Genomic DNA, 22,513 nt, shown 5'->3' on the forward strand with positions numbered 1-22,513 from the left:
CCCTAAAATGCATACCTGGACTTGTTTCAATTAATGTCTGCAGGAGACTTTGTGGATATTCAAGTTATAATTAGAAAAATCTTAATAATTACTCATAAAGGAAACAGCTTATAAGAAGTAAACAAGGAGGCCAGTTACAGGATAAAGGAAGTCTTTTATTTGGTTGTTTGTATTGTTGTATGTTATGCTTATTGTATGTTATGTTCATGTTTAATAAGGGTGGATTTCTGTACTGGGGGGTGGGGGTTTATGTTATGTTGTAAATAAAATTTCCAATAAAAAATTATTTTAAAAAGAAAAAAAAGAGAAGGACGAGTGAAAAAGGTATTGTTGGGCAGGTGCCTTTTGCGAAAACCTCCTTTTGGGGATAGAAGCTTGGGGATGGAACAGGCTTCACCAACCTGGTACCCTCCAGATGTGCCGGCTGAGTCTGTAGCCCCAAACATCTGGAGAGCACCAGGTTGGCAAAGGCTGCTGCTGAACCTTCCGCTCCTTCCTGCGTCTCACCTTTCTCCATGTATTCGGTGATGATGTAAATGGGCTCCTCCTTGGTCACGACGGCATGCAGTTTGACCAGCTTGTCGTGTTGCAGGGTCTTCATGATGTTGGCCTCTTCCAGGAAGGCTTCCACAGACATGCTCCCTGGCTTCATGGTTTTGACGGCCACTTTTGTGTGCATGTTGTAGGTGGCTGGAGAGGAGAGAAGGGGCTGTTTCAGAGCGGCAGAATCACAGAGCATCGTCCATTCCTACGCCCTGCAATGCAGGAATCCTTTGGCCCAACATGGGGCTCAAACCCATGAGCCCATGAGCCTGAGGTCAAGGGTCCAATGCTTTACCAAGTGAGCTATCCATCATGGGAAATGGATCTTTCTATCACCATACCCAGGGAGACCATATGAGACCCCAAACACTATGCTAACTCATGCCCAGGGATGTTGTGCAGTCTGTGATTTCCAGGCAAGAACGGGGTGCGGTGTAAAAGCAGAATGTGGAATGGGCTACGGAATTCTTTAGCTTTGTTAAGAACAGTTTCTAGACTAAAACAACAGGCCCCCAAAGCCTATGGGCGTTATTTGGCAAGACCCAGTGTCAGAAGCACCCTGCCATCTAGAAAGCTAGCACATCAGGCAGCACGGTTCCAGACTCTCCTGGGGTTTCTTCATGAACATATGAAGAAGCTACAACTAATCCAGAATGCGGCAGCTAGACTGGTGACTGGGAGCGGCCGCCGAGACCATATAACACCGGTCTTGAAAGACCTACACTGGCTCCCAGTACGTTTCTGGGCACAATTCAAAGTGTTGGTGCTGACCTTTCAAGCCCTAAACGGCCTCGGTCCAGTAAACCTGAAGGAGCGTCTCCACCCCCATCATTCTCCCCAGACACTGAGGGCCAGCTCTGAGGGCCTTCTGGTGGTTCCCTCGCTGTGAGAAGTAAAGCTACAGGGAACCAGGCAGAGGGCCTTCTCGGTGGTGGCACCCGCCCTGTGGAACGCCCTCCCACCAGATGTCAAAGAGAAAAACAACTACCAAACTTTTAAAAGACATCTGAAGGCAGCCCTGTTTAGGAAGCTTTTAATGTTTAATAGGTTATTGTATTTTAGTGTTTTGTTGGAAGCTGCCAGAGTAGCTGGGGAATGGCTGCAACAGATGGCTACCAGATGTGGCCTCCATGTTCAGAGGCAGTATAACTCTGCTTCCCAGAAGCCCATCTGGCTGGCCATCACAGGGAACTAACACAGAGGACTAGGGAGACCCTCAGCCTCATCATTTGACAGGCCGGTTCCGACATTCTTACCCATCCAGACTTCTCCGAATTGCCCAGCTCCCAGTTTTTTCTCCAGCTTCAGAGAGCTGCGGGGGATTTCCCAGGCATCTTTCTCCCAGGGCTGCTGAGGTTTCGGAGCGATACACGGGTAAGTCAGCTTTTGACAAAGACCATCAGTTTGCCCTGAAAGAGAACACAGGTTATTCTCCCCTGCAGGATCCCAAGGCAAGGCTGCAGGCTGGCGCTTTTGGAAACAAGGCTCCAAACGGACCACAAATTTTGTTACACTTGTGCCACCATGGAGAAGCCTTGATATGAACCCATCGCAGATACTTGAGAGAGTGGCGTGGAGTAGTGGTTAGAGTTCTGGAGTAGAGAAATCCCCCCTCGGCTGTAAAACGCACCGGGTGACCGTGAGCCAGTCACAATGACATTGAGGTGTTCCAGGGAGCACCCAGCACAGGCTCACCCTTATAATGGCTGACCAGCTCCTGCAGGCTGCTGAAGGTGTTCCGGGCAGAAATGTAGAAGCCGCCGCTGTCCAGCGTCCGAATCTTGTAATGCTTCACTGTCTCCATTTTCTTCTGGTTGTCGAAATCTCGCACAGACAAGGAGTAAGAACCTGGGCCAAGAGGGAGGAATGCAAACTGAGAAAGGAGGTTCACGTGACCATTTCACCAGTTCTCCCATACCTGCTCTTGGGGTTTTGGATCTAGACCATTATAAATGGGAGGAGGGGAGTGTTTCTAAGGAGCCACCTTCAACGAGAAACAAATAAAATTACTGATGGTATCTGCCGTATGGACATTGTCTCAGGCTGGGCACAATGACCTGGTTTGCATGTAACACTGCACCATGGTTTGTGTAAGGCAGCCTTCCTCAAACTGGTATGCCCTCTTGAATTTTTGGACTACAAGTCCCATCAGCCCCAGCCACACAGCTGATGGGAGTTGTGCACAACGTTTGGCGGGCACCAGGCTGGGGGAGGCTGGTTCAAGCCGTGGTTTGTTTAGCAAACTACAAGTTAGCCATGGTTTGTTTACCAACTGCTCTCACCTCGTGCCTATTTAGCTTGGCAAGTGTCTCCGGTGGGCTGGCCAAGCAAACCACGGTTCACATGCAATTCCTGTTGGGAAATTGTGTACGTGCAGCTACTCACACAGAGTCAATTAGGGTTTGGCAGACAGCCAAAAGGTCATGTGAAGGAGTAAGTCTGCCTGGTGATAAAGAGACATGGAGACAGCTCCATGATTGGTCAAGCTCTCTCAAGGGAGTGATAATTAATGGCCTACTAACTGTTAGTTCGGTGGGTCAGTGTCAGTGTAGGAGTTGTGAGTCATGTCAGAGAGAGCAAGCTAAAGATCCGTGTTCTGTTCCTGTAAATAGTCCACTGTATATAATAAACACCTAACTACAAGTTCCTGGTTCCTGCTTCGTCTATCCTGTCTGCAGCCAAGTCGCCAATTGCTTCCGTGGATTCTGCATTTACTCTGCTAGGTCTGGCTGAGATCCTGCAACTAGTTGGAAAGTTGCGAAACACCAAATAGGTTTTGCCAATAGTGCCAAGCCATAGTTAAGACAAACCAAGGTCTGTTAACTAGCAAGCCATGGCTTCCCCATTGTGGTTTGCTGGCAGGAAACAAACCACTAGGCAGGGTTTGAACGATGAAAAGGTACCGTATTTTTTTGCTCTATAAGAATCACTTTTTCCCTCCTAAAATGCAAGGGGAAATGTGTGTGCGACTTATGGAGCGAATGCAGGCTGCGCAGCTATCCCAGAAGCCAGAACAGCAAGAGGGATTGCTGCTTTCACTGTGTAGCAATCCCTCTTGCTGTTCTGTTTTCCTCCTCCAAAAACTAGGTGCGTCTTGTGGTCTGGTGCGTCTTATAGACCGAAAAATACGGTATTTTCCTAAACTGTGTGTTACACACAAACCAGGCCAGAGTCTGTCTTTCCTATGTTCAAGCCCAACCCTCACAAGTCAGCCTACTGACCCCTGCCCTATGATTGCCTTGACTCACCCAGGAATCGGGGAAGATTGCAAGTGGCCGTTTGGGTTCTCCTGTGGTCCTTGCGGAAGAACATCCTGCTCAAGCAAGAGGTACAGATGGCAGGGCAGGACCTGTCCTCAGGCGCTGGGCAAGACTTGTCCTCAAGCACCAGGCAGGAACCTGGCCATCTAACCTCCCTGTCGCTGTCAGTGCCTCCTCCTGCAAGTCACACATAGGGAAAAGCTTGCAGGAAGCAGAGGTGGGTCAAGCTGTCTTACAGCAGCAGCAGGAGGGAGAACTGGAACTGGATTGCCAGCACTTCCTCCCCAACCCAATTTCAACCCCCTGCACTGGAGAGGCTCACACAACAAGTGGGGCCTGCCCAAGCCCTCCAGTCTGGGACTGCCCCACAGGAAGAGAGGGGAAAGGAAGATGGTGTATCAGGATGGTGGCAGAGGTGTTGCAAGGTGGGTTGCGGTCCAGCGTGGGTGCCACCTCAGGGGGGGGGTGACAAAATGCTGTGCGGCACTCAGCGTCTGCGAGAGACGCTTTGGTTTTGGCGTGCAGGCTGTAGGGTGTGTGATCTCCCCCCAAAAAGCTCAACAACTTCGGCTTCCACAAAGAAAGCTCCACAACTAAATAGCCCCACAACTTTGGCTCCGCAAAATAAAATGAAATACAGTGGTACCTCTGTTTGCGAACAGGGTCCGTTCCGGAGGCCCATTTGCAACCTAAAAAGAATGCAACCCGCATCTCCACGTCTGTGCATGCGCGGGTCATGATTCGCTGCTTCTGTGCATGCGCGTGATATCATTTTGCATGTCTGTGCATGCGTGAGCGGCAAAACCCGGAAGTAACCCGTTACGGTACTTCCGGGTCGCTGCAGGACGCAACCTGAAAATGCTCAACCTGAAGCAAACGTAACATGAGGTATGACTGTAAAGTCAAACCATTTTTGCAGGCAAAAAGAAATAAATTTCAATGTGGGGGTGGGGTCACAAGAAATTTTCCGCCCTGGGTACCACCTGACCTTGCTACGCCACTGGACGGTGGAAGAGGAAAGCAAACTGAACAACATTCGCTCTGCCCCACTTGTGGGTTTCCCAGAGGCATCCAGCAGGCTATTTCTATGCGCGAGCAGCTCCTCTCTGAACAACAGGGCATCTGTTCTCCAGCAGGTCCAGCTGTTTGTGGGGAAAGCTGATCTGGCCCATGCACACACGAACCAGCGCCACTTACCCTTGGTTGTCTCGCTGTCTCGGATCATGAAGGAGCCTATCACGTTCCCAGGGCTCAGCAGCTGCCGCTCAGCATCCTTCCTGCTGACGCCTCTGAAAAACCACCTGGGGGGGGGCAACAGTCACAAGACAGGAGGGTGAGCAAGCCAGATTTGGCTTTGCATGCGCTGCGCACCTTCCCAAGCAGGCAGGGGCAAATCGGTCCATTTCAGTTTCTCATTTTCCCAAACTTTAGTTTGTTTCTCCACATTTCCACATCAGTTTGCAATTCTGTATTTATTATTTTCCTTATACATACTTTTGCAATACAATACATTAAATCACATAAATACCTCTAGCTCTGCCGAATGTGCGACTTCCCTCCCTCCCTTCAGCGGGTATCCCTTATTTTCTTATATTGCGTATTCTACTTTTTAACCTTCTATCTGTCATACATTGTAAGAGCTATTTCAATCCTGGCAGTCTTTTTAAAGTTTTACAATTATCCTTTATATACCCCATAAATTTACTCCAACTTTCTTGAAACCTCTGATTGTCCTGATCCCAAATTCTTCCCATCAGTTTGGCTAGCTCCGCATAACTCATCAATTTTGTCTGCCACTCTGCAATAGTAGGAATTTCTTGCAGTTTCCAGTTTGGGGCAAGCATGTTTCTTGCCGCTGCTGTGGCGTACATAAAGAGTCTTTGGTCCGCTTTCTTAATTTCTTATTTATTTTTTTAAGTCCTCGTGAAAATCCATCAACACTTGGGTTGATACTAGTGAATTCTATGCTAGTGGAAGCTGGCAGGGCTAGGTGTAGAGGGTCCTTTGCCCCTGTTCACTATCCCACCCCCCCAGCACAAAGGGCACTTTAATTGCAGTCCTAGATAAGCGCCGTGCAGAGAAGACCCCCTTCGCCACCCCCCAGCCACAGAGCAGACTCACTCCTCCGTCTCCAGGGAGTTGACTCTGGCGACATAGTTGCTGGGGATATAACCCTCTCGGCCTGTTGAGAGGGCTTTGGCTCTCCACCACTCGCCCGAGCTGCAGAGAGAAAGAAAGAGAGAGGAAGGGGGGCGGAAAGAGGTCGAGAATATCAATCTTCTGTCACTGAGGAGGAGCAATCACACGCTCAAATGGCAAGTTCAAAAACGGGTGCCCAGAGAGGCATTCCCCGCAGCGACGCCCCTGCAATGCAGACCGCTTGCTGCTGAGGTTTGCCAAAGGCCAAAACGTAATCGAGGCATGATATAAGATGCTGTGCTTGGGTAGATGCTAAAATGCATCTTAAAGGGTGTGTGGCAAGGGTTCAAGGGCTATGAGCCACAGACTTTCCCAGGGTCCTCTGACACGTGTCTATGTAGTTGTCTGAATGGGCCTCAAAGGTCTATGGCTGCATTCAATTCAAAGTGTTGGTGCTGATCTTGAAAGCTCTAAACGGCCTCGGTCCAGTATACCCGAAGTAGCGTCTCCACCCCCATCGTTCTGCCCGGACACTGAGGTCCAGCGCCGAGGGCCTTCTGGTGGTTCCCTCACTGCGAGAAGCAAAGCTACAGGGAACCAGGCAGAGGGCCTTCTCGGTGGTGGCACCCGCCCTGTGGAACACCCTCCCGTCAGATGTCAAGGAAATAAACAACTATCTGACTTTTAGAAGACATCTGAAGGCAGCCCTGTTTAGGGAAGCTTTTAATGTTTGATGCATTGCTGTATTTTAATATTTTGTTGGAAGCCGCCCAGAGTGGCTGGGGAAGCCCAGCCAGATAGGCGGGGTATAAATAATAAATTTATTTATTATTATTATTATTATTATTATTATTATTATTATTAAAAGCACATGGCTCCCCCCAATGAAACCTGAGAATGGCAGTTTGTAAAGGGTGCTGGGAATTCCAGGATTCTCTGGGGGCAAGTCTACCTATGCTATGGATTTAAACAGGTTTTATAATCCTTCCTTGTTCCCAGGGGAAATACCTCTGCTAGGTAAGCTTAGGATCTGTCAGAGGGAGCTGGAAACAGACATCTCAGTACCATAAACAAACTACAATACCCTGGAAGGAAGCGACAGCAGGTAAAGAGGTATACAACCAAAGTTGCTTTGTAGTGTAGAGATATGAATGCCTCTACATGCTTTCTGCATAAAGGTAAAGGTAAAGGGACCCCTGACCATTAGGTCCAGTCGTGGCTGACTCTGGGGTTGCGGCGCTCATCTCACTTTACTGGCCGAGGGAGCCGGTGTACAGCTTCCGGGTATTGTGACCAGCATGACTAAGCCGCTTCTGGCGAAACCAGAGCAGCGCACGGAAACACCGTTTACCTTCACGCCAGAGCGGTACCTATTTATCTACTTGCACTTTGACGTGCTTTCGAACTGCTAGGTTGGCAGGAGCTGGGACCGAGCAACAGGAGCTCAGCCCGTCGCGGGGATTCGAACCACCGACCTTCTGATCGGCAAGCCCTAGGCTCTGTGGTTTAACCCACAGCGCCACCCGCGTCCTTTTCCCTTTTCTTTTCCCTTTCCTTGCAAGGAATCCTATTCGGAATAAGGGAATTTCTCTTAAAAAAGGGGAAACGTTGACAGCTATGGCTTTCTGTGTCTTAGACTTGTAGCATGGGAGTGTTGAATGGTCTCTTTAAGTTTGAAGGTTCATTATTGTTCCACAAGATGTGTATTTCTTTAAAGGCCAGAGCAAATAACATGACCTAGTTTTACAGCCGTGAAGCAGTATAGCAGGTGCTGTTAAGTTGTGGTAATTAAGCTGTTGGGTTTGGTATATAAAGAGCAGTATGTAGCTCTCTCAGTACCCTGGTGGATGGGTCATGCTTATTGATATATTGTAATTTAGTGTAAAAGGAGTTTTTGTTTTTGTTGCTAAAACCTAGCAAAAGTTTTTTTGCGTTTCTTGAATGTGTGGTCTCCCCAGCACGCCTTCTGCGGCGCAACTAATCTGCAAATAGCCAACAGGAAGTATACTGTATTATATATGAAACATATTTTTATGCTTTTTAGCAAGAACGCAAAGGAACTAATAGATAACCCTAACCCCTTACTGTGCGAGTGGCGGGGGTGGATTTGCCACACCAAACTGAAAGCAGGCAAAAAAACCACCCCTGTAGAGCGGCCCTAACACTTACGGGGATCCAACATAGACAGGATATATGAAATATACTCAGAGTCACAAAGTGATTTCATGCTCGTATCGTCGCCGTATCTGGTCGCAGTGGCGGCGCCAGCATTGCCCCCCATCCGTTAGCACCTCGCACGACACGGGGCCAGTGACCCTGGTGACTGTGGCGGGTACCCATGCTGGGCCTGCCCCAAAATTCTTTGCGTACACTGGCTCCTGGGCCTCGAAGGTCCGGGGGTTCCTGCCTTCCCCCACCACTACCTCATCCTGAGCTCTATCGGGGTGAAGGCGGTCCAATCTGATTGCAAGGTGCCGACCCATTAGTAGTTCAGCGGGGCTCCGGCCAGTCGTTGAGCTGGGGGAGCTGTGCTGTGCTAGGAGGAATGTGGCAAGGCGGTACTCCCAATCCCCTTGCATCATGCGGCGAAGGGTGGTCCACACCATGCGTTCTGCTTGGCCATTGGTGGCAGGGTGGAATGGCGCCGAACGGATGTGGCGGATGGCGTTCTGCGCTGTGAAGGTTTGGGATTCTCCTGACGTAAATGCAGTCCCGTTGTCTGAGACGAGAGTGTCAGGGAGCCCGTGGGTTGCAAACAGCCTGCATAGTACCCGGATGGCTGCGGATGTAGAAGTGGACGGTACCAGTGCGACTTCCAGCCATTTGGTGTAGGAGTCCACCACTATGAAGAATGTTTTCCCCTGAAAGGGGCCAGCGAAGTCCACATGCAGGTGTGACCATGGTGCTCGGGCGGACTCCCAGGACTGGACTGGGGCCCTTGGGGGATCTGGGCGGAATTCTTGGCAGGCCTGGCAGTGTTTGACCCAGGCCTCTATCTCTCTGTCGATCCCCGGCCACCACACATAACTCCTGGCCAGGGCCTTCATTCTTACTACCCCTGGGTGTGTCTCGTGTAGGGCTGTGAGGACCCTTTTGCGGAGGGGCTGGGGAACAACGACCCTGCTTCCCCATAACAGGCACCCCTTGTGGGCCGACAGTTCATGTTTGTGGGTTGTGTAGCCAGCGAATTATGGCCCAGGGCTGCTGCTGGGCCATCCCCTCCACACCCAGTCCAGGACCCGGGAGATGACCCTGTCTTTCTTGGAATGGTGTGCAACTTGTGCCTGATAGGGCGGTCGGGAAGCAGCTCCAGGCTCATAACCTCTTGTGCAGGTGCTGGGTCGGGACCTGTTTCCGGTAGTGGTAGCCTGCTGAGGGCGTCCTCATGGCCCATCGCCTTCCCAGGGCGGTGAATCAGTGCATACTGGTAGCTGGCAAGGAAAATTGACCACCTGAGGACGCGAGGAGACAGCACTTGGGGGGTCTGCTTTTTGGGGGCAAACAAGCCAAGCAACGGCTTGTGGTCAGTCACCACGGTGAAGGGCCGCCCATACAAGAAATCATGGAATTTTTTTACTCCCTTCACGATTGCCAGACCCTCCTTGTCTATTTGTGAGTAGTTCCGCTCGGTTGCATTGAGTGTCTGGGAAAAGTATGCTACCGGTACCTCTCTTCCATCCGGGAGTTGGTGTCCCAGGACAGCGCCAATGCCATAGGGTGAGGCGTCGCATGCTAGCACCACCGGCAGCCTCTCGTCGAAGTGTGCCAAGACCGAGTTTGAGACAAGCAAGTCCTTGACTGCCTGGAATGCAGCCTCCTGGCGCTGGCCCCACACCCAAGGGGCCCGCTTGTCCAGGAGTCCGTGTAGGGGCTCTGCTACCGCCGCCTTGTGGGGAAGGAAGGAAAGGTAAAAGTTCAATAGTCCCAAGAAGGCCTGAAGTTCAGTCTTGCTCTTGGGCGCTGGGGCATCACAAATGGCCCGTACCTTGTCCCCAGTCGGGTGGACCCCTTCTGCGTCCACCATAAATCCCAGAAAGTCCACCTGAGGCACTCCAAGTAGACATTTTTCCCGCTTCACCTTGAGACCCGCCATCTGGAAACAGTGCAGAACGGTGCGGAGGCGGTCCTCAAACTCCTCTGGTGTGGGCCCGGCAATCAACACATCATCGAAGAAGGGGGTGACGCCAGGAATCCCTTTAAGGAGGGAGTCCATTAGATTCTGGAATATGCCTGGTGCCACACTGACACTGAATTGCAGCCGCTTTACCCTGAACGCTCCTCTGTGCGTCACAATCGTCTGTGCCTCTGCTGTGGCCTCATCTACCGGCAGCTGTTGATATGCTTGGGCCAAGTCCAGCTTGCCAAAAATTTTCGACCCAGCCAGGGTGGCAAGGACATGGCTGACCACTGGCACTGGGTATGCATGGGCCGTGAGGGCCTTGTTTATGGTACATTTGTAGTCTGCGCAGATGCAGACCGAACCATTAGGCTTGACGGGTGTGACGATTGGGGTTTCCCAGGGGGCATTAGGCACTGGCTCCAGCACTCCTTGCTACACGAGCCGGTCCAATTCCTCATCTATACGGGGTTTCAGGGCGAACGGGACCCGGCGGGCCTTGAGCCTGACCGGTCGTACTGCGGGGTCAAGCTGTAGAGCAATGGGGGGGGCCGTATACTGTCCCAATTTCCCATCGAAAACCCCTGGAAATTTCTTGCATATGGCGTCCACGTCCACTTGTAAGGTAGTGTGATTCACCCCGGTGATGGCTAGCCCCAGTGGTCCAAACCATGCCAATCCCAGTAAGCTAATGTAGGGGCCCTTGACCACAAGCAAGTCCAGTTGCCGCGTCCGCCCTCGGTATTGCACCCTGAAGGTCCCCACCCCCATTGTGGGGACCTTACGTTTATGGAAGTCCTGGAGGGTGAATGGGGCCGGCCTGAGTTTGGGACCCCCAGTAGGACACAATTTCCTTAAGGTCCTTGCCGAGATTATGGATAGAGTTGAACCCGTGTCAAGCTCTATGCGGCATGGGGCCCCTCTATCTGTACCTCTACATAAATTTTCTCTACGTTGGGGTGGGGCAACTGGTATACCTGGAAGTCCGTGAGCTCCGTCAAGTTGCCTTGGTGCGTTGGGCCCCGGGACCTGGGGCTCTTGGATTGGTCATCTGATGCCTGGCATCGGGTGGGCCGAGCTCGACACACCCGGGCGATGTGTCCTGATTTTCTGCACTGCCTGCACTCTACATTGCGGAAATGGCAGGTCCTCCTCTCATGACTTTCCCCACAGCTTGCGCAGTTCCCTCCTTCTCGTCGAGGCAGCTGTGGTCTGTGCGCTGCTTGGGTGCGCTGCTGTACTCGGTGCACCTCCTCCATGTCAGATCCTGAGTTGTCGGTGAGGTCTTCGTGGTGGACCCTCGGTTGGGACGGCAGGCTCGGCCGTGCCTCTTGCGTCGACCTCTTGGCAGCTTCCGTTGCCAGGGCCTCCTCCAGAGCGACCTGGAACGTTAGGTCCTTCTTAGCGTAGAGGCGTCGTTGCAGCTTCTCATCCTTCAGGCCACCGACGAGGCGGTCACGAAGCATGTTCTCCAGCTCTGAGAAGTTGCAGAACCGGGCGGCTTGGCGGAGAGAGGTCACAAACCCAGTTATGGTTTCCCCAGAGGCTTGCCGCTTTGCGTAGAAGGCATTTCGACGAGCCACTACTGAGGGCTGCGGCGAAAAGTGCCCCTTCAGCTGTTCCATTATTGTTTTGTATGGAACAGTAGCGACGTCTTCAGGTGCAGGGAGAGCCCGGGCGATTTCAAACGTCTCCTCTCCGCAGATGCTGAAGAATATCGCCCTCTTCTTGGCGTCTTCTTCATCGGTGACGCCTTTGGCTTCTAAGAGGAAGGTGAAACGGGAGGCGTACGCTTCCCAGTCTCCAGATGCTGGGTTGAACGGCGAGAAGCTGCTGTCGGTTGCCATTCTGAGTTCCTTGTGTCCCGGAGCTGAAGACACGGTGCGAGGCAGCGGTGCGGCAGGTGGTGCTGCTGCGGTGCTGTGTGTGGCAGTCAGTTCAGCGGGATCCCACCTTCGTCGCCAGTGAAATATACTCAGAGTCGCAAAGTGATTTCATGCTCTTTATTCAGCTCATAGTGGTGAGGAGGAATGAATGAAAGTCCCCTCAAAGTACCTGCTTTATATACATTATTTACACAATGGGCTGCACATGATTGGCTAATTCTGGAATTCTACTGTAAGCCAATCAGGTTGTGGATTCACTTATATCTGGAGCATGATTGGGTGGTTCCTGCCAACCAATTATACTGCTGCATTGTTCTAGGACCAATCAAACTGCTGCAATTTGGATCCTATTGTTCTAGGACCAATCAGACTGCTGCAGTTTGGATCCTATTCAACTCAGTACATAACACCATAACAAACTGGGTCAATCATTATTATTTTTTTATAAGATATTTATTGAAATTTTCAAAGTGTTACCAAATAAAATAAAAGCAGTAGAAAATACAAAATAAAAATAATTAACAAAGTAGAAAAAGAAAAACAAACAAACCCCTTCCAACCGTATGAATACAAATTCAAAAATAAGAAAAAGTGACAAAAAGAAAAAAAATACATCACACACAATTAAAAAACATTTAAAAACAAATTCATTATTCTCATATCCTCAACTGTCATTACCTTCTTTCTTTGACCTCCTCCTCCTCCCTTTCTTTGTATCCTAGTTATTAATTATCCCAGCAAATCCTTTCCATATTTCATAATATTCTGTCATTACATTACCCTAAACTGTTTTAATCTTATCTTTCTATAATAAAATAAACCTTAAAGCTTAAAACTTAAATCTTATCCTTACCAACTTCTCATAACCATAATATTCTTTCATAATTCTTTAAACATCTTTACTAAAGCCAAGTAGTTTCATTCCAACATTTTTCTAACATTCATCAATTTTATAAAACAGTTCTAATGGTAGAAAAAAAGAAATACAAACAAATCCAATCTTCATCCAACGTCCCTTCCTCCTGGTTCCGGGTTTTGTCAGTCCTTATTATCCCGTCAATCTAGCCCATTAACCTGGCAGCCTTATATCCGAGGCCCTCAAGTCTCTTCCATGTCCCTTCCGCAGCTCTTCTTCATATTTGTAACTGTATTTTCCCTTGTCTCCTGCTCGTGGTAACTCCAGCTTGGCAATATTTTTAACCCTTCTCGACAGATCAGCCCCTTTTCCATATTCAACACTGAGTTCCATATGGTATTTAAAAGCATGTTTCAAAGACCCTCCGAAATTAAGAGCCGCCACAATCCCAAACATCTCACGGCCCATTGTCCAATTTGAAAAGTCCAAACATCCCAGCATAGGGGGGTCAATCCAGCCCCCCATTTCCAAGCCAAACCAAACTTTTTCTTTCCAAATCTGGCTTTTTCCAAGTTCATTTGTCAAATCCGAAAACTCATATTCCTGTTGGGCCTGTTCTGTCAGGACACACTCCTGATTTAATTCCTGAGTGGGCTCCACATATTTTCCCACTGTCTGTTCAAAATTTCCCACTGCCTGTTCAAAATTTCTAGTCGAAGTCGCCATCCAATTCACCTTTTCATGTAATTGTTCCAGTAGGGCATTTGTTTTATAGAAAGCACACAACAAAGCTTCTGAATACATTGTCCTGCAAGGTCGAATGCCTGTTCCCACGATTGTTATCTGTAACAGCTGCCGGCTCCCTGGAGTTGGTTACAGTTACACAGTCTCCCTCTAGGGGGAAAACTTCTATTTGTTCTTGCAACAAAATTTCCCTTTTTGAGATACTTTGTCAATATTTGTTGCTTAAAGATGCGAAGGGAAACAGTGGAATCGCTATGTTTCTCTTCTTTTAGCTATCTGTCAAAATGCTTGTCTCTGGTCAATGAACTTCAAACGTCAGTCCTGACACCCCGCTCCAGGATCAGGACGGAGGAAAGTTACTTTACTTTAAACTCACTTTAAACAGTCCGGAAAAGATCCCCCTCCTTCTCCTGCTGTCGAAGGGGGGTTCTACAATTTTAAATGATGAAATCCAATCCTTTAAAGGCGATTTTCTAAGCTCTAGTTTACGTTGTCTTTGCTTTATTCTGTCTACAGAAGAATGGAAGGCTGACTTCCTGTTTAGACCTTCCCGTTCCGTACCAAATTAAAATAGGTTTTTAAAATCCAATTCCTTTCTGCTCACAAGTCCTTATCTAATGTCCTGTTGTTCAAAATCTAAGTACTCACGGGTGCTTATTTTAAAGTCCAAATTGTCCCAGGAAAAAGGCAGCGCTCTCTGGCAATGGCTGTGTGGCTTCGCTCCACGGAAATAGCAATTGACTCACAGCACCGCGCCACTTCCCCCTCTTCACTTCGGAGCCCGTTAGTGGGTTCCTTAGTGAGTTGGGGGGGCGCTAAAGGTGCCTGCCGAGTCCCATGGTCACAGGCTTCATCCGCCTGTGATTTTTAAAAGGGTCCCCGCTTCGCCGTAGCGGAGAAGACCCGTTTCCCGCGGAGCTAGTCCCTCCTGTTCAGAGGGAGTCCGCCATTGCCGATGGCGCCACCCCAGAAGTCCTCAAAATTGGGTCAATCAGATTCCCAAAGAAAGCAGGCAGGAGATCAGGGCCCCCCAACACTTACTCCCAGATAAGACCCCCCCCCCCACCTTCGCTCAATAAACAGCTGCACTAGAGGGGTCTTGTACTTACTTCTCTAGGACTTTGAGACAGTCGCCTTTCTGGAAGTTCAGGTCTTCCTTGTGGATGGCTTCATAGTCATAAAGAGCCAGAACGATAAACTCCTCTGTTCCTGCGAGAAGAGCAAGGATTGTATTCACACAAACTCAGTGTTTACTCTGGACACAGGGACAAACCTCACTTCGCCGGCAGCTAAATTATTGCTAAGTTATTGTTGCTGAATTTCCTCATTGATGATTTTATTCTTCTATCTTTTTTTCTTTTTTGTAAACCACTCTGATTTTTTATTTTTGTTTTTGCAATTGGTATATAAACGTTACAAAATTAAACAAATAAAACCAGCTGGTTGATAGGCAGGTATGGATGTGGAACAACGGACGCAGGTGGCGCTGTGGGTTAAGCCACAGAGCCTAGGACTTGCCGATCAGAAGGTCGGCTGTTCGAATCCCCGCGACGGGGTGAGCTCCCGTTGCTCGGTCCCTGCTCCTGCCAACCTAGCAGTTCGAAAGCACGTCAAAGTGCAAGTAGATAAATAGGTACCACTCTGGTGGGAAGGTCAACAGCATTTCCATGCGCTGCTCTGGCTCGCCAGAAGCGGCTTAGTCATGCTGGCCACATAACCCGGAAGCTGTACACCGGCTCCCTCGGCCAGTAAAGCGAGATGAGCACCGCAACCCCAGAGTTGGTCACGACTAGACCTAATGGTCAGGGGTCCCTCTACCCTTTTTCTTTTTATGGATGAGAAAAGCTGAGCCCCTGGCTGACAAGGGGACGTATGTCTTTGTAGCACACAGCTCTCTGATGTAGGCCAGGGGCCATAGATCTATGTGTCTCCCTCCCGCCAAGACAGACCATAGAAGCAGGCATACATACCATCGGGTACGAAAGGCTTCGGTTTGCTGGGTGCTGGGCCAAGCTGGGATGCAAGAGAACAGAAATAATTTATGAACAGGAAAACAGAATCTCCGCAAGACAGCATTTCTAATCCTCAGTCTGCTCCACAGTCTCTGCAGCACGCTTTGCCAAATTGGTGCCCTCCAGCTGTTTCAGGAGACAGGTCACATCACTGCCGGCCTTACGGAAGATGGAGTTCTTGTTATTAACTATACCAAGAGCACACCAAGAACTCAGGCCAATATAAGTTTCAATAGTGGGAGTGGTCCCTACTCGCAAATCAATAGTCAATTGTAACAAGAACTACCGTATTTTTCGCTCTATAACACGCACCCGACCATAACACGCACGTAGTTTTTAGAGGAGGAAAATCCGTAGGCATGCCACTCATAGGCATTCCCTCCATAACACGCACAGACATTTCCCCTTACTTTTTAGGAGGAAAAAAGTGAGTGTTATGGTGCAAAAAATACGGTAATCCATTCAAAAGTATGTATTCTGACGAGGATTGCAAACTCAAATAGAGATTACAAACTCAAACTCATAAGGATATGTATAACACAATAATTCGTTACAGAATTAGAGATAAGAGTTTATGAGTAGAGATAAATTCATGTTAGTCCATTGTCATATTTGACGTGAAGGTCTTAGTTTCAACCATTTAGCAGGTCAGAAGTCAATGACGGATCAGAAACCAGGACAGAGCCCTTTTTCGATGTATTCACCTTCATCAGCTGGAAGTATCAAATATTACATGAAAATACATTTAAATTCTAAATTAACATAAATTGTAAAACAGTCATAACTCTATTTGAGTTTGTAATTCTTGTCAGAATACATACTTTTGAATGGAGTAGTTCTTGTTACAATTGACTATTGATTTTTGCGAGTAGGGACCACTCCCACTATTCAACCTTATATTGGCCTGAGTTCTTGGTGTGCTGTTTTCTCTTGGCCTTACGGAAGATGGCATCAGCTCTTACGGGTTAGAGACTGCTTCCTCTAACGGTGATCTCTAACCCCCAAAAAGTTTATCCCATCACAAATATACCAGCCTTTAAAGCTAATGCTTCAAGAGTTTGAAGGGAGCCCCGAAGGTCATCGAGTCCAGCCCCTTGAAATGCAGGAATCACAGCTAAACAATCCAGGACAGATGGCCATCCAACCTCTGCTTAAAAACCTCCAAGGAAGGAAAAGTCCACCACTTGTGGAGGGAATCCGTTCCGCTGTCAAACAGCCCTTATCATCAGAAAGTTCTTAACACTCCGTTAAATACCCTTAACACTTCGTAAAATATCTCTCCTGACTTTTTCTTTGAGACTGGCAAGTAATTTAGACTTACCGCGTTAGTGGGGTCTGGTATGTAATTATTCAGATCACCCAAGCTCTCACGAGGTCCTGAGCCTTTTCTCTTGAGGTTGATTTCTTTGGATTTCATGCAGCCCATTCTGGGAGAAGGGAGGGAGAGAGAGAAGAGATTCTAAGCCCGGGCTACAGACGAAAATACGTATTTTTCTTTATTTATTTAACAAAATTTATGTACTGCTTGATGGTAAGGAAATCTCCAAGCAGTTTACAGAGATATAAAACAAAACATTAACATTGCTGATTAAAACAAGTAAAAGCAGGTGGTTTAAAATATTCAGAAGATTGTTAAAATCAACAGCAGCTAAAAAGAAATAAAACACGTGTAACTTCGACACGTCTGTAGGCTTGCCTAAATAACAATGTTTTAAGGCAACTGTCGAAAAGTACAGCCAAGGCGTCAAGAGGCAGGCAGTTCCAAAGTGCAGGTGCTGCCACACTAAAAGACTGGTTTATTGCAAGTGCAGAACAAATATGATGTTGTGCAGTCAAGAGGGCATATCCCACAAGTAAACTTGTCCCAAGCCGTTAAGGGCTTTGCAAACCAATAGTAACAATTCTGCTGATCGCCGAAGAATTGATGCTTTTGAATTCTGGTGCTGGAGGAGACTCTTGAGAGTCCCATGGCTGCAAGAAGATCAAACCTATCCATTCTGAAGGAAATCAGCCCTGAGTGCTCACTGGAAGGACAGATCGTGAAGCTGAGGCTCCAAGACTTTGTCCACCTCATGAGAAGAGAAGACTCCCTGGAAAAGACCCTGATGTTGGGAAAGATGGAGGGCACAAGGAGAAGGGGACGACAGAGGACGAGATGGTTGGACAGTGTTCTCGAAGCTACCAGCATGAGTTTGACCAAACTGTGGGAGGCAGTGGAAGACAGGAGGGCCTGGCCTGCTCTGGTCCAGGGGGTCACGAAGAGGCGGACACGACTAAACGACTAAACAACAACAAGTAACACTGTGAGCTTTTGTGGGCAAGCATAAGCATGAGAGTTTGCATCCACGAGCGCAGCACCCTCACCGTCCGAGTTGAGCTGCATCCAATTTGCATCCCAAACAGACCCTTTCTTCTTCTGTCCTTGTAACTCAAGCCAACATAATTCTGGAAGCTTCAAGCTAATCCCGTGGCCCGTTCATCATTATTGAAATAGGCAAAGCAATATTTAAAAGACTAACCCAGCGGTGGTGCTCCTGCTGCTATCAGGAACAGGAATTTTCCCTCACAGATGGTCAGAGTTGTGAGGCTGCGCAGCAGGTGAAAAATTCGGGAGTGGAAACCGAGTTTCCTGCACACAGAAAGCAAGCCCTTCAGGATCTTGCCTCCAACTTTTCCCCATGTCTTTTCTGTGTGCAGGGAAGTGTTGGTTGTGTGCTTATGGTTTGTTCAGGTGGAGGCCTTCACTCATGTGGCGCTACACCCTTGCGCTTGAATCCGGCTTGCACAATTGGAGTCTGGACCAGATGAGCCATTGGCCTGAAAACGAGGAGATCCAGGATCTCCTGATCCAGGAGACTATTCTTTTTTTGTTTTAAATCATTTTATTAAGAATTTCAACATAACAAATTATCAAAACATATCATCTTCATTGTTTCCTCCCCCACCTCAGGAAGAACCCCCAAGACTTCCCTCAGCTCCTCTCTCTGATTTTTCAACACATGTTATACTCTGCACATTGTAAAATTGTAAAGATCCTCAAATTCTCTGTCTATTATGTTAACAATCAATAAATTTGTGTGTGTTTATTCAAAACCCGCCAAGGAGTCCTATTCATTTTGTTGTTTTTTTAAGTAGTTTGTAAAAAGTTCCAATTCTTCTTTAAAGTCACAGTTGTCCTTGTCTCGCAGTTTATATGTCAACTTGGACAATTCTGCATAATCCATCAATTTCTCTTGCCATTGTTCTTTTGTCGGGATTTCCTCATTCTTCCATCCTTGTGCTATTAAGACTCTTGCCGCCGTTGTCGCATACATAAATAGATTCTTTATTTTCCTTGGCAGGTCTTTTCCTACAACCCCTAACAAAAATGCTTCTGGTTCTTTTACAAATGTTACTTTAAACATTTTCTTCAACTCATTATATATCATTTCCCAGAATTTTTTTATTTCTCTACGTTCCCACCACATATCATGAATAGCAGACTATTCTTAATACCTTACGCTCTCCAGAAAAACACTCGCCCTAGAGCATTATCTCCTTACGAACCATGGCCACCACAATAACCACAGAGCTGTGATAGGAGGCAAGTGGGGAAAGGCCATTTCCTTCCCCGCTGACATGATCCCCTGTAGACTTTTAACATCCCCTCTCAGCCTCTGAAAAGCAGAAGGTGCTCTCAACTCAGTGGATCAAGAGGCACACAGGGAACAGAATTTGGGCCACCGGACCAAAGCGGCGCCACTAGGGTATGAGATAAGCTTTCCTCGGCGCAGGGGAAGTTGGTTAGGAGGAAGAGAAAGTTTCTTCTCTCTCTCCGGGGACAGGAAGAAGCACACACACAAACTACTGGCTTCAATTGGCCTCTGCCTGCCCATATTTTGGGTTTCGATCTTTACACATTGCATTTTTTGCAATGGCGGCCTCCAGACGTTTGCATGGCAACTCGCGCCAGCTCCAGCCAGCATGGCTGCGAGTTGCCCCCAAAACATCAGGGAGGCATTTCTCCTCTTGCGCCCTTGGTGCCAGTGGCAGCAATTTTAAATCTTGAGTCTCAGTCGCCAAGACTTCTTAAACTGCTTGCAATCAGTCACAAAATGCAACTGGCGACTGGCTAATTTTGAACGCTGGTCAGAAGCCGGGGAAGAGTGACATGCAACAACAGGCCAAAAGTGCCTCTGAACATACTTGCGACAATAGACCAAGGCACTGCTGGGGTGGAACTGTGTGTTTCAGGGAAATTAAGCCCTGTTCGCAGCACTGTCATAAGTCGCTCCACACACTGGTCCATCTAGTTCAGCCTGCCACTTTGCAGGGCTTCGCACTAGCAGAACTTCAAAACGGGAAGTTCTTTTGCTATAAAGTGCTGTTTCACGCCACCTCAATCTCTGAGAGGGGAAACTCCAAGGCTTTCTTACTTTCTTACTCAGGGTTCAATTTCCTCGGAAGGAAGGTCAGCAGAGACTGCAGTGTATTTTGGATACAGTGGTACCTTGGGTTAAGAACTTAATTCGTTCTGGAGGTCCGTTCTTAACCTGAAACTGTTCTTAACCTGAAGCACCTCTTTAGCTAATGGGGCCTCCCACTGCCGCCGCACCGCCACCATGTGATTTCTGTTCTCATCCTGAAGCAAAGTTCTTAACCCAAGGTACTACTTCTGGGATAGCAGAGTCTGTAACCTGAAGCACCTGTAACCCGATGTACCACTGTATAGGTAAAACGTAAAGGACCCCTGGAGACTACGGGGTTGTGGCGCTCATCTCGTTTTCAGGCCGAGGGAGCTGGCGTTTGTCCACAGACAGCTTTCTGGGTCATGTGGCCAGCAGGACTAAACTGCTTCTGGCGCAACGGAACACCATGGCAGAAACCAGAGCGCATGAAAACACTGTTTACCTTCCTGCCACAGCGGTACCTATTTATCTACTTGCACTGGCATGCTTTTGAACTTCTAGGTTGGAAGGCTGGGACAGAGCAACGGGAGCTCACCCCGTCGTGGGGATTCGAACCGCCGACCTTCCGATCGGCAAGCCCAAGAGGCTCAGGATTGAGACCACAGCGCCACCTGCGTCCCTAGTCTTTTGCATATATGGCTTTATTTACACACACAGTGGTACCTTGGTTGTCAAACTTAATCCGTTCTGGGAGTCCGTTCGACTCCCGGAATGGTTTGAAAACCAAGGCGCGGCTTCCGATTGGCTGCAAGAGCTTCCTGCACTCAATCAGAAGCCGCAATGGACGTTTGGCTTCCAAAAAACGTTTGCAAAGCAGAACACTCACTTCTGGGTTTACGGCATTCGGGACCCAAAACGTCCAAGTACCAAGGCATTCAACAACCAAGGTATGACTGTATCTACAACCTGAGCATGAGATAAGAGGGGCCGACAGCATGAATACCCCAAAGGATATTGCTTCTCTGTGAGTCACTGCTTTGGATCCAGCACAGAGCAAGCAGGTCTCTGTGTATCCAGCTTCCTGCCTGCTTCCAGCTCAGCTCACACCCCAAAACTCTGGCAGTTGTTCTCCTACCTAGCACCTAGGAGATGAGGGGCAAGATGCTGCCACCACTCAGTTGTAGTTCTTGCAACCTAGCTCATTTTTTGGGGTGCTGACCAGGACGCTTAAGTGGCCTGCGGAGGTCGTTGTCCTAAGAGAATTGTCTGACTAGTTTGGCGAACTCCTCTGTTAGATTCTCTTCTTCTTCTTCCTCTTCCTCTTCCTCTTCTTCCTCTTTGGCAATCACTCGTAGCCAAGTAAGATTGTCTTCCATAAACACGGTTTTAACAATGAGTCTGTAAGTGACTATGGAGGCCAATTCTGGATCCACACGTCCTTCCACAATGGGGACATTGTTTTCCGGGCGGGAGTTGATCAAGGTGTGGGTTTGCCAAGCGTGCCTTCCTCTTAGCATGTTTCTCCCTTGCATCCTGAGTTCGAGTGTCTTCAAAGCCCGTGACACCTTTGGTAAAGGCTGTTCTCCAACTGGAGCGCTCGCAGGCCAGTGTTTCCCAGTTGTCAGGGCTTATACTACATTTTTTTAGATTTGCCTTGAGACAGTCTTTAAACCTCTTTTGCTGACCACCAGCATTACGCTTTCCATTTTAAAGTTCGGAATAGAGTAGTTGCTTTGGAAGACGATCACCAGGCATCCGCACAACATGACCAGTCCAACGAAGTTGATGTTGAAGAATCATTGCTTCAACACTGGTGATCTTTGCTTCTTCCAGTACTGTACACTGATATTAGCTCACCTGTCTTCCCAAGTGATGTGTAAAATTTTTCGGAGACACCGCTGATAGACTCTTTTGAGGAGATGGATATGGCATTTATAAGTGGTCCACGTTTTACAAGCATATAGTAAGGTTGGTAGTACAATAGCTTTGTAAACAAGCATTTGCACCCCAAGAACTGGAAGGGACCCAGGACATCATCCAGACTGGCCCCCCAAACCGACAACAGTGCAATATTAAGCATTTTAATGTACAGTGGTGCCTCGCAAGACGAAATTAATTCGTTCCGCAAGTTTTTTCTTCTTGCGAGTTTTTCGTCTTGCGATGCACGGTTTCCCATAGGAATGCATTGAAAATCAATTAATGCGTTCCTAGGGAAACCGCCTTCAGACCAGGTCCGGGGACAGTCTGTCCCCCGACCTCTTCTGAAGGCTGGGGGGGGGGGACAAGGGCTTTTCTTCCCACCCCCAGCATTTTAAAAAACCCCGGGACAGCGGAGGACTTCTCCGCTGTCCGGGGCGATCTTAAAATGCTGGCGGGCGGCATTTTAAAATCGCCCGGGACAGCGGAGGACTTCTCCGCTGTCCGGGGCGATTTAAAAGCCCCTGGGAAGGCAGGCAGGGGGGACAAAGACTTTTGCCCCCCGCCCGCCTTCAGAAGAGGTCCTGGACCTCTTCTGAAGGCAAGCAGGGGGCGAAAGTCTTTGCCCCCCCCCGCCTGCCTTCAAAAGCC

At 48.6% G+C, this 22,513-nt stretch overlaps 1 protein-coding gene and 1 long non-coding RNA gene across 5 annotated transcripts in view; one reads left to right on the forward strand and one right to left on the reverse strand.

The window, feature by feature from the left end:
* LOC308480269 overlaps positions 1-22,513 on the forward strand; it is a 182,441-nt gene that overhangs the window by 84,730 nt on the left and 75,198 nt on the right. The window lies entirely within an intron of this gene.
* The window catches only part of HCK (HCK proto-oncogene, Src family tyrosine kinase), a 39,268-nt gene that overhangs the window by 11,319 nt on the left and 5,436 nt on the right, over positions 1-22,513 (reverse strand). For 3 of the 4 annotated variants that reach the window (XM_081011227.1, XM_081011226.1, XM_081011225.1), the window contains exons 2-10: positions 16,879-16,984; positions 15,516-15,558; positions 14,655-14,754; positions 5,925-6,023; positions 5,001-5,104; positions 3,792-3,980; positions 2,239-2,391; positions 1,800-1,952; positions 508-690 (exon numbers count right to left, since the gene is read on the reverse strand). In XM_081011227.1, the coding sequence (XP_080867353.1) occupies positions 508-690; positions 1,800-1,952; positions 2,239-2,391; positions 3,792-3,980; positions 5,001-5,104; positions 5,925-6,023; positions 14,655-14,754; positions 15,516-15,558; positions 16,879-16,983 (1,129 nt within the window). In that variant the 5' untranslated portion in view covers position 16,984. The remainder of the gene's footprint in view (positions 1-507; positions 691-1,799; positions 1,953-2,238; positions 2,392-3,791; positions 3,981-5,000; positions 5,105-5,924; positions 6,024-14,654; positions 14,755-15,515; positions 15,559-16,878; positions 16,985-22,513) is intronic. The other variant, XM_081011228.1, reaches the window with a different exon arrangement.

Source organism: Podarcis pityusensis (genome assembly GCF_964106645.2).
Source record: "Podarcis pityusensis genome assembly, chromosome: 6".
Classification (NCBI taxonomy): domain Eukaryota; kingdom Metazoa; phylum Chordata; class Lepidosauria; order Squamata; family Lacertidae; genus Podarcis; species Podarcis pityusensis.